Source organism: Aquila chrysaetos, chromosome 21 (assembly GCF_900496995.4).
Source record: "Aquila chrysaetos chrysaetos chromosome 21, bAquChr1.4, whole genome shotgun sequence".
Taxonomy (NCBI): Eukaryota; Metazoa; Chordata; class Aves; order Accipitriformes; family Accipitridae; genus Aquila; species Aquila chrysaetos.
Window position 1 is genome coordinate 18345671 of NC_044024.1, and position 16234 is coordinate 18361904.

Here is a 16234-nt window from a genome sequence, read left to right on the forward strand (position 1 = left end):
CAGACTGCAATGCTGGGTTTGCTCTTGTCTGCTTAAACTCAGGCACATCCTCTGTTACAGACCAGGAGCAATTCCACTGTATTAATTCTAAACGTGGTTAGTCTATCTTCAGCCACAATGCTGTGACTTGACATGATACTCTGCATATTTGCTATTGAATTATGGGGTTTTCTTCAAAAATACGCTTCATGGAATACTTTAACTTCTTGAGAAAATGTATGAAAAATCTTGCAGGAAGAAAAATTAGCTCTATTAATCCTGTGCTTTGTAGAAATTCATTACGCAAAACCTGTTCTAAAGACCACTTAAGATGCCCTTTTTAACTGGAGACTTTAAAGTAAGTTTTCTGACGAGTTTGACAGTTGATGAGACATATGCTCACAAGGCAACTAAATGTGGCTGCTTTTTTAAGTCCCAAGGGAAAAAAGGCTCACCGTAATTTTCATAGGCATATCACAGCCAGGCTAATGAACACTAGTCCGAGAAAGCTAATTTTTTTTTTTACCTTAATTCTAATATGCCAATTGAGTTTCCAGAGGGAAAGATCCGTCTGACAAAATTGAAGTCACCAATATACACACTCCCATCAGGCCCAGAAGCAAGAGCAACCGGGGCAAAGAGTTTGCTGTTGAGCGCAAGACCGTTGCAGTTGGAGCAAGAGACACTCCTCTGGTGTCCGTTGCCCATCACAGTTGAGATGACTGGTGGCTGCTGGGAAATGAACATGTTTTCACCATTGCCTTTGTGTACAATTCCTGAGGGGGGAGAAAACAGAGATAAAAAAAGCAAACGTATAGCATTTAAACTATTCTGCTGTTTTAGATTATGCAATCCTCTAGAAAACCAGGTTACCAAAACAGCAACAAACATTGGATCTTTTAAAGACTGTCACCAGGTTCCGCTAATCCCTTCCAATTTTGTTCAGTCCCAAGCTTCACCATCACCATTTTGTCGATTAGTGGTTAGTGGCTATTTTAAAAGCCAACATCATGAGGAGAACTCATGGTTGGTTAATGCTCTAACAAATTGACTGTTAATTGCAGCGCTATCTGATTTCTTGGGGATTACTACTTTAATATTCATTTTATTCATAAATTTTTATTAGGTAGCAGAGGAATTTCTTAGGCAGTTTGAATATTTAATTAAAGGAGATTAATAGCAGGACTACTATGCATTTTTCACAAAAGAGCACTGAGTGGCAGTGCAAAATCAATATTCAAATTTAAAGACAAGTCCTTCATGGTATATAAAAATGGTGCCAAGTGCAGCAAGGCCAAGTTAAGAGTCAAGGAGTAATTCTGAGGCACAAGAGAATGTCTTACCAGCAAGAATATATTAAGTTCTGCCATAAAGTTTAAAACAACTTTCCTGTGGGTCAGTATTTTAGCACTGCTCTGCAGCATACATTGTTGAAAGTCTTCCCAATTACTAGGCTGGTGATACCAGAATCAGTACAAAGATGTATTTTTCTCAAGCTGATAGCTGTAGTGTTTATTTTAAATAACAATGTGGTAATATAGTTAAGTACCTTTAAAATGACATGTTATTGTAACATTTTGGCTATTTCTGAATAGAAGATAGGTATTCTTTTAGACCACAGCCCAAAATCCTTTCCCTTGGAAAGCCCAGTACTTCATTAGAGAAGTGGCATGATTAAAGGAATAAACACAAGGGAATTTACTTTCTGGAGGACTCTCAGACTGGGAAAATTCTAGATACTGCAGGAAGTACATGTTGAGACACATCTGAGTTTTCCCAAAGTACGGCAAATGTATTTATCTACTGTCTCTTCCAATTTTTGTTAAACTATTTTTTTTGTGGCTTTCGGGTAAGTCTGAAGCTAAAATTTGCCTTGGAAATTGAGTGTTGCCATAGTTATTTTGAAGGGAATTATTTTTTTACAAATTTATTTCTGAACAACAGAGGACAGAATACATACATTTGTTTGAACATTGGCTTAAAAAAAGCATCTTGGAAATATGTCAGTAAAATTAATGGCAATATCCTCCCTTATGCACCGGACGAAAATACTACTAAATGAAGATGCTGCCCTTTGTCTGAAATTAACAATGTAAAGGTAATCTTTCAACTGCCTTATACAAATATGCTAGTAAATAATTAGGGCTCTGGAGAATATGTTTTGCTGTCAATAAATGTAAGCATGCACTTAATTTCAGGCTTTCGAGCTCCTGCTTTAATTTTAGTCAGTGCTGTGTTGTACTGAGGCTAAAATTACCTTAAAGCATAAAGTCTCTGTAAAATTACTACTCCTTCCCCCAGATAAAAATAGAATCAATACACTTGCCCATCAGAAGAAAAATCTAATTCAAAGAATACTCTGAAAAATCAGTTAATAGCACATTCATTTGTATTCAAGAGATATATGTGTCTTTAAAAGGACTCTACACAGGAACTAGTATTTATGGTATGTGTTCTCTTCTTGATTATGAGAAAGGCTCTGAAGATCTTCCAAACTGACCAAAACCTTTGTGTTAGAAAACATTAAACTCTCTTCATGTCATGAATTAGAAGTGATCAAACCTCTAAACTTGAAGGGAAAAAAAAAGTGGGAAAAGAACAGTTTAGTACAGCTGAGAACAGGATCCTTTGTTAACCTAACGGTCAGATGCAAAACCATATATATTTAAAAAGCTTGAGTTTCCAGTGACAGCCACATTGGAACAATATATGTTATTTCACATCTATGCTGCTGTAATCGGACATCTTTTTTTTTTTTTTTTTTTTCTTTCTTTTTCTAAAGATACTTAGATCTGGCAATAGAACACAGTTTTTACTTGCTATGGTTTCTGCATGTTAGTACTTGTACCTCCACAGCTTAGACTATGCTATGAAGTGCAATTCTGTAAAATTGCATCTATTTATTTTCACAACTATTCTGTTGTACTTAGTTTATTTTGTAACATCTCTAAAATGAATAGCCTTTATGGGGAGGGAGATAAGCGTATCCACCCTGTTTCTGAGAAGGAACATTGTGCGCAGCAACAGACCTGCTGGAAGACAAAGTTTAGTGGCTGAAGTTAGCTATAAGCTCCAGTTTTAGTTTGAAAACAAAACTGTAATTTGCAATAGAGAATTTTTAGAAAGACATTTCTGTTATATTCCAATACTATTTCTGTAGTTAATCCAGTGACAGTATTTCAAAAACAGATGCAAGTTTCATGCTTCCAAAAAGAGCAGCTCTTCATACATACAGAGGGGAAGTTCTAATTAAAAGTGAAAAATCTCAATATATTCATACTTGAGAAGGCTACTCATGCTTTTCATTTCACTCACGGTGGCATGGAGATAAGTCTGAAATGTTTAATTCTAAGTTTGAATCATATTCTCGTCCTTATTTAAAGTACATTTTATATATCTGAAATGGAAGAGCAGTTCACTAGTTTCTAGATAAGACCAGAAGCACGCTTGTTATTTTTATCCTTTTGGTTAACACAGTTCATTATTTGGTTTTGCTGCTTTAATACGAGCCTACAGGCTGCTCTGTTAGGTGTGCACTAGCTATGGTATAGTCATTGTTTTTCTGCTCCTAACTGCTTTTCTAGCTTCTCTATACAAGCCAGGTGTGCACGCTCAAATCCTATTATAATCATGAGGAACATCTGAGACATCTCTGAGCTCTGGCTGGGCTTTGTCATCCTCACCAGAGATGCTCTCACACGCAAACTGTAAACAGAAGAGACCCACTGATTTCAAGCCAGATGTGCTTATGCCCTCCCTTCCCCAGCCTGTGTCTCTGTAAGTAATGGGTGAGGATGTTTAGCAGCTTCCCCCCGACTTCAGCCTTGATCGTGCCCAGCACAGCGGGAACACGCGAGGAAGAGGAGCAGGTATAAGGAGCTGCATGTTCCCCATCCTTGATATGGGGCTGGGGCGGTGGGCACAGCCTGGATGGTTCAGAGGAGGTGGTGTGTGGCTGCCAGGTCAGTGCTCGCTGGTGTTCTCAGCCACACAGCTGAGACGGGGCCAGGAAGCAATTTGTCACCATATACCCTGTGCTCAGGAAAGCGATGATTTAGCCCTGCTCAGATTATAATTGTATACTTTACAAAATCTCAGAACATGTTAGTGCCTATGAGGTGAATTATAGTAGTAGCCACCGCAGTTAGCGGACAGTCATATAAATTGGAGTTACTGCCAGCAATTTAGTCTTGAAATTAAACTATGCAAGTGGTAAATTGGCACTAAGGAGTAGACTATGGGGCTCACAGTTGGGGGCTGAGCTGACTGAGGTCAGATTTCTCTTTGTGTTAAATGTCAATAGCTGGCATTTAAAAGAGACAATCTATACAAACCAATAAGACAGGGTATGAAAGAACTGCTGTTTAAAATGTCAAACTATTTTAAATCAAAACAGAAATCCAGATAATTTACAAACTAAATTTGACCTTTTGTATTTGGAATATTTATACTGTAGCTGCACATTCAACAACAGAACTTGTAAAAACCTGACAGCCATACATCTGTGCATGAATCTTCATTAACAGAAGTCTGCAGATGAAAATAGATTTTAGTGGACTGACTCTCAGCTGGAGCAAATTGAGAGAACTTTACTGAATCCAATACTCTGCTGATTTATAAGGGCTGAAATCTGACCCCAAGTTTCTCTTACCCTGGACAGTGAAATCTGTTCATTGGCAACATCATATTCTTCTAGTTACCATAATTTAACTACAAGTATTGTTTTAATAATTTAATCCCCCTAGTTCCTGATTATAGATGTTAAGGGAGGAAAAGAAAAAACCCCAGGAATAAAATAAAAGCACTGAGAAAACAGATTCAAGTCTCCGTGCTTGAAGAATCTCTACGCAGGGTTAATGTTATGACACCCAAAGCATTTGCAGTTTTTTTTCTAATGCCTTGAAAGGTGCTGGACTGCTTGTCCTGAAGAGTGACTTACTGTGCTTCTCCACAGAGTGGGCAGCCACAAAAGCTTCGGCATAGCGGACGGGCAGGGTGGTTTCAGAAGTGCTACCTCTCACTCAGCCGGCCTGTTTTCATGCACGGTTTGTCTCCCTGGTGCTGTGATGCTACTAACCACCGTTAGTCATAGGACGAATTAGGGGTATAGACATTTCACTGAGAATATAACACACTATAAACTGACCTGAAACATGGTACTTCTATACCAACAGTGTGAGAACAAACCTAAATTAGTATGCCCTTTTCCCATCCAAATGACTGCAATGTGCTAGCGATCGCGAGAGTTAGTGATATTAATGTTTAATACCTGGGAGCCAGAACATTAAAAATATCCTTTCAGGTGGCATTTGCAGTTCAGTTCCCAATAAATGAGGGTGCACATTTAAAGAGGATTACACATTAGGAAGTGTAATGCTTAAAATCTGAACAATTAATTCCTTTAAAATTTGTATTCTTCTTCTGCATGGCCAGTTAATAAAGGAAGGACTTACCACTTTGTGGATTTAATACATGGTGTTTGTTTATAGACCAGCCTCCCAGATTTGAAGCATCCATTTCAAAGCCTTGAAGGATTACTGTTCTCTTCTCCCACAGAATGAAATCAGGACATGTTTCATATTCATATCCCACTGACACTGCAAACAAATAATTAAAGATCTATCAGTCTACCTCTTCCTCTGTGAACTACCAGGTAATTTTTCATTCCAGGTTTTGATATTCATTTGTCAAGTAATGATGCCACTAATTTTCCTGTGCCTGATTGCTATTGTTGAGTGGTATTTTTTTAAAAAGGGTTTTAAGAGATTAGTATGTTATTACAGCTATAGTTACTACTGTTTCAAAGCAGAAAATTTTCTGTTGTATCAGTTATGGATTTCTTAGGAGTACAAATCTCCTCCAGTGACTCCTGATGTGATCGTTTATTGCATTTCTGCTAATTACCTGAATAATAGCTTAAATAGAAAAAAAATCCACGTTAAAACAAACTGGTTTTAATTTGTTTGCTACCTGTAAAAACTGTAGCTAGGCAGAAATGGTTTGCCAAGCTGAAAATTTCTAGAACTAAACATTTATCTTAACAGGCTTGCACATCACATGGCTCCCCTCTACAGCTGGCCAAAATATCTGCTGAAAATCTTGAATTTCCCTAAGGATGGTGGTTTTTGGGGGTGCTCAAACTAACCAAAACTCCTTCCCTTTAGTAATTCAGTAAAAAAAAAAACCCAACCTCTTCAAAATTTAATTTTGGTATCTCTAATATACCAACTTTTTTTTTTTTTAAGTTATTTATCTCCTCTAGTTAACCTTTTTAGATTTCAGTGCAACTCATTCATAAAGGAAGAATGTTTGTTACTTTGGCACCAAATCCCCAAATTTGATCTAGGAAATATTGAGATAGTTTGGCCTTTCCAAAATTAAAAATTTCTTTAAAAATATTTTAAGATACCAAGATAAAATATTTTAAAAAACACAGTTTTCTGACATTTTCAATATTTTCTTCTCACTTTTTCTGTGTAGCAGCTTTAGGTACACTTTACTTGAACCGTAAATAGTTTTAATACCATCTAAATTCCATTACTGGATGCAATTGAAATATTGTGTCCAGCTATAGCAGGGAGCATTTGTGTTTGTAAGATAAATGTTTTATGGCAAACTGACTTGTGAAAATCACATCTCCTTAAGTACTGTAAATATTGTATGTTTCAAACATGATAGGTTTTCAGTCTGAGGGTCCAGCAGCCACTCTGTCCAATTTTTCTGTTACAGGAGCTCTTATGACTAACATCACCCATGTTTCTGGGTAACTCCTTGGGCTGAGTGCCCAACTCTGGGCATGGAACTTCTTCCAGAACAGCCACATCTTGTGCTGGGAGGAGCTATCGAGGTTCAGTAATCAAACATGCTATTTTCCAGGTGCTAATGCAGAGAGAAGATAAAGGGCAGATTTTTCCTATGAAGCAACCTCACGCTTGCCACCTACATGTTCGCATCTTTACTCCATTCATCCACTTAACACGTTCAATCCTGGGTCAGATGTGCATACTTGAAAAGAGGGAAGACCTATAATACCAAGTCAGTCAGTCCCTCAGCCCTGCTCCACACACCGTTACAGACCCACAGGACACCTCACCAGCTGCTGTAAGGCAGCATGCTGGTATCTGGGTCAAGGGAGGTATAACAATTTACACCATCTGAGAACCTGTGCCAATGGATCCACAGTGGCACGTTTACTAGAACTGTAGCTACACTTTAAAGCATCTGTTATTCCCTGCCTATAGCTGATGTTTCTGAGCTGCCAAATACCTTCTAGAGGTTATCATCCCCTTTCTTAGAAGTTCCTTGCTCTCATAGTTATTGTGCGTAGCTGCCTTTTTGCCCCTTCTCATCAGTGAAGAGACACGTGGACATACACTCACTTTGGCTGTGTCTACAACCATGTTTCTGTGTATACTTAAACATATTTATGAAAGAAGTCTGTGCTCTAAAAAGGATTATCTCTGTGATCTTAAAGCAGGGTCTCCTGAACCATCTACTTGGAGGTACTGATGTACAAGCCATGAAAATTTCCTATCAATCTTTTTGCATGCAAAGTAGTCAAGGCAAGGCGTAACAATTGTAAAGTCAACCAAGCGACTGCAGTGCCACTTGAAAAACAAGTATTTTGTTACTGGCAGGTTTTGTGAAACATTGTAATTTTGTAAATGAAATGACAATCTCAGTCAGCTTACCCTCATTGTGGGGTGTTTACTTTCTGGTCAAACTAATTAATTTACAGCCATTTTTTGCAGTGACTGAGATTTCACTGCATGAAGGAGAACTGTAGTGACTATGTTTTTGGACACTAACAGCCAGCAAGTACAGCTCTTTACAATCTCAAAAAGGATTTCAAGTGATTTACTGAAATAATCTGTACCAAAAATCTCTTCTTTTTATACAACTATTTAGAAGACTGAACAATAATTTGTCAGTAGTGTCAGCATAACACAGTTTGAGGGCTGTTGCCAAAATACAGGTAAGAAATAAAAGACACGATTAAGCAGGACAGTAACCTCTATCTTCAGGCTCTCCTCAAATATTTGTACTTATCAGCAACCTACTTCTTCAAACAATGAACATCATGAACTCAACCGAAGTGATGAGTAATAAACCGAGAAGACCTAAGACTGCTTGAGAGCTGGTTTATTTTTACACCCAGAAGGGTTAGTCCTTGCTCACCACTTCATGCTGCTGTGTGGGATGCAAGGGCTTGCAGGAGTAAGATTGAGCATGCGCGGAGTCATACGGGAGCATTTATTGAGATTTCTACTGAAATCCTTCCCTTTCCTATGTTAAATTACAAGGGGACATAGATTTTACCACCAAGGTTTTGTGTGTCAACATTCACATGATGTTTTTTATTCAGAACAAAAAAATGTTAGTTTATCATCTCAGTTGCTGCTCTGAGAAGATGGCCTCTTGTTAGGGACTTGGGGACTAGACAAACACCAGCAAACAAATTGAAACAGAACCACTTGTGTGTGGAAATATGCTCAGAAAGTTGTCTTTTCTGTAACTGGTTATGTGATCGTTGCTGTCAATAAACCTGAAGAAAAATAAAGATGGTTACAGTATTTATAAAACCAAAAGCAGATGGTTATATTCCTGAGTTCCAGGACTTCAACCTGCTGCAATTTAATTTAATTAAAATGAAAACCGAACAGAATGCATTATTAAATATTGGTAATATACTGGCAGAGGAAATTATTTTGACAAAAATTCATATAATGGATGCAGATAAAGGTCCCTGAGTACTACAGTGTGTCAAATTAAATAAAGCTTTATTGGAATCTAACAAAGCATGCTAACAATGCACTTAAAATATAAAGATTTTTGCTTCTATTTTGAAAGAAGCATAATTAACCTAAACTTTAAGGAAAAGAAAAAAATTAACCACCAATTAAATAATTTAAAAGTTGTTATCCAGCACTATTGCATAAGCTTTATTCATATTTAAACACGTTACGCTCATCTACTTCTAATCTGGGAATCTGTAACTACAGTATCATTTCATAAGATGTTATGTATTTGATTTAAAGTGTTTTAAAGTCCAGATATGTAATGGACTTCATGATCACCAGAAGACTCACTCTTAAATGACGTGGAGGAAGCAGGCATACTCGACTGTTCCCTCTCAAATGTGTGTGTTAGTGATAACGTGCAGTGACTGAACGCGGGGCACGTGGAGCTGTGCCGAGGAAAGCCCCAGGTGGCACCCGTGACCCATCTGGTCCTGCCCGATCACCCATGGGAATGCCAAAGGGCACACTGGAATTTTTTTCCCCACTTCTGGATTTGCACAAATATGCATAAGTGAAGCCAACGACCCATTTAATACCTTCCCTCACTGCAAAATGCTAGAAGGACTCTACGTCTGTGATGGGCTAAGGCTAGATTTGCCCCCTAACGAGGTTTTGTGAGACAGACGGGCTGACAAGGGGCACTCCTGCTATCCGGCAGGTTCAGAGCCCTCCTTCGAAAAGTTGTCCACCATTCCGCAGATGTGGTAGATGAGATGCAGATGTGCTAGACGATGCGGCAATTTAGGAGACCTTGCACTAAGGGTGGAGTTTTGATCACTTTGGGCCGATGTAATGTATGGGCTACGGCTGGAATGAGAAGACCTGCGCTTCTGCACTAGCATTCATAGCAGATCAGGAAACTAATGAAGCTGAAAATTTATCATTTATTTTCTGGTTGCTTCAGTTTTCAGCTGAATTTGTTCCTGATCTGGCTCATTTCATGATCAAATGAATGTCAGTGGTGGCTCAGGGGTAAGGAGAGAAGAACATGGGAATGTCCCTTCTGGCAGCAGCCTGCAGCTGTATCTGTTGAAGCAGACTGAGGGACCGCAGCCCTAGAACAAGCTCCTTGTTTTCTTATACATTCCTATGTGCATCGAGTGATGGAAATCTTACTCCATACTCATAACCCCTTGTGGACACCGGTGGCTATGTTTGCATCATTCTCTAAGTAGAAATGACTAGGAAAACGTTATAATCCTCCTTTCTTCCATCACCTCTCCATGCAGCTGCCTCACAGACTACCCGGCTGGGAGGACATGCTAACGCAGTCACGCACTAGATGCTCTGGGAGTTCAGGGCTTGCGTAGCCCGGATGGCTCCTTTTGCCTTCGCACGGGCCGATTTGCAGGCACGCTGCATGTATGGCCAACACAGCAGATCCTGAAGAGAGCTTCTGGCTGCCCCTCAGAACAGCAGTTTCATATACGGAACGAGGCATATTCCTCGTGAGGGTAGATGGCTCCAAGTAGCCCTTGCTATTCTTGTTTTACAGCCTCATCCTGCCAATGCTGCTTGCTGTAATTCCCCTGACTTAAAAAGCAAAACGAAACTGCCACGGAAGTGAAAAGGGCTTATTCACAATATTAAGCTTTGCCGGTAAGGTAAATAATCTTGATGGAAAGTATCTATAAGATTAGTCCATTAAGCAACATAACCCCAAATTCAATTAAAAAAATAGGAAGCCATTTAAAAACCAAATCATGAAATTAATGAAAAAAATGCCAGCTAAATAACGTGTATTTGCACAGACAGCACTTCCGTAGCAATTCTCAGAATAGCTGCTCGCGCTGCTTGATAAAGCGAGCCTATGAAACATGATGATTTTCGTATAAACATCTTTCTTTAAACAACAAATCAAGAAGTTTTAACTGTTGGAGATGTGAAATGTAGTAAGAAAGGATGCCTAAGAGTTAGAATTTTGTAAACCCTAAGTGGAAATGACATTTTAAATGTCACAGCCAAAAAATGACAGAAACAATGACACACCAAAGGTCATAGTCAAAGTAACATTCAAAAACAAAGACAGCTGAATATAATGCCGTTAGTACATAACCATTCTCCGAGGGAAAAGGGGATTTTCAAATTGATTAAATTAGAAAGATGACATTGGAAGAACAAGAAAATAAATGTTCTTAGGAAATCATACAAGTCACTTTAGCTAAAGAGGCAGTTGATTTAAAAGAATGTAAGTAAGTGCAGCAACAAAATTTATAAGCCTCATTTTCCTGGCTTGATGTGTGTGAGCGCTTCTGCTTACATCAAGGTGATTGTACATACCCATCGCCTCGGCCAGACCAGAAACCTTCTGTCCATATATATCTGTCTTATTCCAGGCAAATGTGTATACCAAATTGGCTGCAGCAGGAAACCATTTCTGAAGCAAACGTCCTTCAACAGCAACTATCAGATGGACTTTCGTCATTCCAGAAGGGATGGTTGTGTGTGTCAAAATAATGCGCAGCAAAGTTTTATAACCCGGTGTTCGACTGCTGAGATAACTCAGCTTCACAAAACTTGAAGGAATTGGGATTTCCTCCTGGACCACCTTGGGAAAAAAAAAACCATCATTATATCTATAGCCAAGAAAAATGCAAAATTTTAATAGTAACAGCGGGTGCTTATTTTACGTTTCACAATCATGATGTGAACACAGTACCACTTAAAACACTGATGTCGGCTGCTGTTAAACCACAACGTATCTACTGAGGAGCAAATACTACCTCTGTGGGCATACTCATACACATGAGCTCTACAGCTTTATCTTGGCTTTATTATTTGGTTTACTTAACAAGTGTTCTTAACCAGAATACAATTGAAAACTTTTTTTAAATATGCACACAGTTTATATACTACATTATGATTTGAAGATTCTCTGCTGCTTTAGAGGTAATAACTTTAACTTGGGGAGAGCTAAGAAATAACCAAACCTTCCTGCTAAACCATCTTCAGTGCAGAAGTGCTTGCAGCACGGCTAAGCTCCAGCCAGAAGGGGCACGGCATACGAAGGCGCAGCATAAGGAACCTAACAAGCTAAGTGGGGACACACGGCAATGAAGATGAAACAGTCTGGGTGTCGGAGTCAGCTAGCTAACAGGTAGGTCCCCAGGGTGTGCGACGGAGTTCAAATCCCATGGCACTGCTGTCAGCGCCGCTGTCTGAATCACTTGGATTAAAGCTGGCTTGGATATGCCCACTGTGGGTAGTATCAATTCCCGGCTGCAACGAAGCTAAGCCCTCGGCAACTAGAAGGACTGCAAAGACTGCGAGCTTGTGAGGAAGAAAAGAAACCTGGCCTTGACCTTTTGAATGATGTGGGCCTTGGAGCTACAAAAAGGGATTTAGCTCTTGTGATCTCCTGAGAGAAAGGAGGTCTTCTGGGACAGACTGTGAGGAAGAGCAGGCAAGAGGAGAGAGCAGCTTCTTGGAGGATGCCACTGCAGTCACCCAAAAGCCACTGAAAACTAGACTGTGCTTAATAAGGTTAATGATTTTAGCGTATTTCCGTAATAACAAGCCAACCTGTCACAATGCTAAATTCGTTCAAGCTTGGAAAAAATACAAACTGTTTTGTTTATATTCCCCAGTTTTAAAATTCTTCTTGTTAACAATAGATTACTTCACTTTCAAAACAATTTTATTTACACATTGCAACAGTATCACTGTCATAGGATTGCTGCAGTACAGCTGGAGGCCTGCCAGCACTCGTCGTTTCGACATATGAAATGTAGTGTTGCCAGGGAAATCCTGCTCCCTTTATTGTTCCTGATTTGCAGTGTTCCCCTTATTTCCTGCTGACATCCCAGCTGCCCCCTCTGTCATACATCTGACATCTCTTCTCATTTTTTAATAGAAAAGTAGGAAGAAATATTCATGCATTAATACATGCTAATATATCTCATTCTCCTATTATTCTGGGTTACTTTTTGTTCATTTCCCAGTACTGTACAACGAAACTTAACACTCTAAGGACCCTCCAATGACAAAAAAAAGGACTGGGGGCAGTTTCTCTCTAAGTAAGCTGCATCTTTGGGTACCTCGCTGTTTAAAGAAGACCCAGGAATACCTCATGTGGAGTAACGTGACCCAGGTTTTTTCTTACTAGCGTGCACCAGTTATTCTTATTTTATGTTCATTAGTTTCACTTAGTACGTTCTGTGAAGCAACGCTATGGCCATCAACTGGCCGAAACATGATAATGTTTTTAATAGTTATGGAGATGTTTAGTCATAATTGAGTTCCATCAGAGGTCTCTTACATGCAGAATAAAGGCTTTTAATCAGTAGTAACACTTCTACGAGAAAAAGAGAAAAGGTTGGAAATATTCGTGTCTACAGGTAGCCTCCAAAATACCTTCCACACTTGCCCAGTGAAATTTCACGAGAACCCAAAAGAGGCCTTATTGCTTGAACTCTGACTGCTCAAACAACATACTAAAAATTCTGGGGGTTAACATGACCTTAAACCTGTGTAGTTGTATTTTGTCGGGTGTTCGACTCATACAGCCTCTTTTAAGTCCCAAATAAAAGAACAGTTAAATACAAGGTTAATTAGAAATTGCTTCTAAACACTTAAGGGAGCATCGAGAAAAAAGACATTTAAACAAAAACGATCCTAAAGATCATGTTAAAACTGCTCTACCTTGGAAAGAAAGAAATAAAAACCAAGAAGCTAACATACAGCTGGAGATGCCATTGTAAAGATCTAGAAGATGTGAACGGATGAAACATCCCTAGGAGACTTCAAAGCATTTTGGGTCATGCCTCACATTGATGCATGGGGAAGTTGTATCGTTTATCTGTAACCTGGGGATGGTTTTGTGCATCACTATAAATAAATGAGGATTTCAATAATAAATCATGTTAGGACCCCCCACTTTCTTCTACTTGGAGGTAAGAAATAAAGCACCTTAAACTATAAACAAAAAACAAGGAAAGAAAAAAAGAGAAAAGCATCTTGTGAAACAGTACTAAGGAGATACGCATTGGTGTCATTCTGACAAGTGAATAACATCCCTGCAAGTCAGTTGCTCACTATCTGGTATCATCATCTAAAATTGTCTAGAACCTGTTCTGCAACTCAACAAATTGTTAATGTGAAAGTCTTTTCATTACCTGTAGCTCTGGAATAATGGTTCCTCTTTCGGGACAGGACCCTCCAAATGCTGTCAAGGGTGAAGGGAGTACAATTGGATTTGGGCTGATAAAACTACTGATGTCACAAGACGGTGTGTCCGACTCTGTTCTTTGCATTACAACTTTGTCTACGATGATAAATCTATTCCAAGGCAACCAAAGTGTCCTTTTTTCAGATAGGAAAGGAGATCTGTCAAAAACTAGTGTGACAGAGATGCCTCCAACAGCCACAAGGTCAAAACTGGAAAAGAGAAAACAAATTGCTTTCTTTTTGTTTTATCATCATATTACCACAACTTCCAATGCATCACAAACAAAAACTTCATGTTGCTCATTACAGCCCTTAACTTACTATGTGAAATCATTCAAGTATACCTTCCTGCCGTCACCCTGATACTTACAAAGAAGCTTTACCTCTCTGTGCTTTCTCCCTTTATTCATCAACAGCAAGGTACAGTACTTCGCTGTTACTTGGCCTACCTCCCCCCTACTTATCAACTAGAATCAATGCTAATGAGTCATCCGTAACAAAAGTGAGGACCCAGTTACTTTGGTTTATAGGAAAAGAAATTCCTAGCGCAGAAAAAGGATGCTACTCATAATCTGTGCAGGTACAGAATGCAGAATAAGAAGTCTTAAAGCTTGTTAGGCCTTTTCTTTATTAACACGTCCTTCTCCCTTTTTCTAAAAGTAGCAGGAGGAAAAGGTTGAGTACACTGAACAGGAGACCCCTCTGTGCAGGATATGAAATTTTTGGGAAAGATGCCGATTAATTGCACTGAGAACTGAATCAGCTCTTGTACATAAGGCAGGTGATCCTCTGGGAGCTATTGTGAAGAACCTTTGGCATATCTGGGCTGCAAAACAGTGGGACATAGAAGGCACGATATAGAGTCTCAATTTCCTGAGTTTCTGACATCCATAGTCAGGCAACACAAGGTAATATGTAAATAGATACTTCACTCTCTCTGTTATTGAATGCATTTATTATGGAGGCTTTTGAAGGTAACAAACTGCGATAAGAAGTCAGACTTAATTATGCATATCTCATCACATTTCCCAAATGACACCCATTACATTCACAGCGAAATACAGGTAGCATATTTTAATGCAACAACTTTATCCAGGCTAGCGTAAAGAGGAAATGATAATTACTAACTTTCAGTAGTGCGATTTGAAAGTCAATAAACTAAGGTAGAATAAATATGCATGCTCCTTACTTTTATAAATTGACAAAGCCAAACCAAAAAAAAAAAAAAAAAAAAAATTGTGGAAACAGTGACAAATTACACTCTTTCCCTGTTGGAAGATAGTTTCTGATTTCTTGTAATTCACAACACAGCCAAGGAAGATGAAGTCTTAAACTGCCTTTAGCAGGTTAATTCAAGTTCAGGAGCAAATCATGACCCTATTGCAAGTGGATGGCTAACCCTGGAGTGCAATACAGAATATAGAGGAACTTCACCTCTCTTTGAGAACTGAACTAAGCCCTACAAGGCTGGGGAAGAGGGGGAAGCCAGGATTGGTCAGGACTGGTTGTGGAACAGCAATTTAACCAGTTTGGCTCTGGAAAGAGTCTGTCCTCACTTTCACCGGTGTGGCTCAGGTGATCAACTAAATGAGTTAACTTCATTGACACCTCAATAAACTACTTGGAAGATTCATGCTTAACAACAGAAAAAAAGAGGGAAGACAGGGAATTCTCTGGAAAATCTGACTAGTGAAAATATTCAACTGTCAGGAAGGTACTGTTACAGCAGTACTGTCACATTTTGACTCCAGGTGTTTGAATGTCATTGCAATCTTGTTGCTGTTCAGGTTTCTTCTCTTTCTTCTTTGGCCCCTCTACCACAGAGAGCTCTAACTAAATGTGCTCCTAGAGCAGAGGGCCAGATGCCATCCTCAATCCACACTATGAACAGCGATGTCTATGAAAATTTTGCACATGACTAGAAGGTGGTACATGGCCCTCACTATACAAATCTAAAACAGTGAAAGACCATACATGAAAGTCTGACCTTCCATCTTGTCGACTGATGGTGTATCCATACTCATTGTGGTGCAGAAAACTGACGTTCACTCCAACCAAAGGTGTTCCGTCTATTGCTACCACCTGGCCTCGAATGACACATGCCCGTCTGTAACAAAAAGAGTAGAAGGCAACATGTTAGACACATCAGGAGGGCGAGAAGGGCACCGATTTCAGAAACTGTGCTATACTTCTGTGCCAGAGAGACAGAACTACTCTGTTATCATTGTGACTGCTGATTTTGAATGAAAATTCAAACAAGTCCAAAAGATTGATTTGAAAAACCATTA

At 39.2% G+C, this 16234-nt stretch overlaps 1 protein-coding gene across 9 annotated transcripts in view; it reads right to left on the bottom strand.

Moving 5' to 3' along the window:
* TENM1 (teneurin transmembrane protein 1) overlaps positions 1-16234 on the bottom strand; it is a 349493-nt gene that overhangs the window by 65472 nt on the left and 267787 nt on the right. For all 9 annotated transcript variants that reach the window (XM_041119091.1, XM_041119089.1, XM_041119090.1 and 6 more), the window contains 5 exons: positions 15934-16053; positions 13895-14156; positions 11061-11328; positions 5433-5576; positions 506-755 (listed from right to left, as the gene is read on the bottom strand). In XM_041119091.1, coding sequence (XP_040975025.1) covers positions 506-755; positions 5433-5576; positions 11061-11328; positions 13895-14156; positions 15934-16053 — 1044 coding nt within the window. The remainder of the gene's footprint in view (positions 1-505; positions 756-5432; positions 5577-11060; positions 11329-13894; positions 14157-15933; positions 16054-16234) is intronic.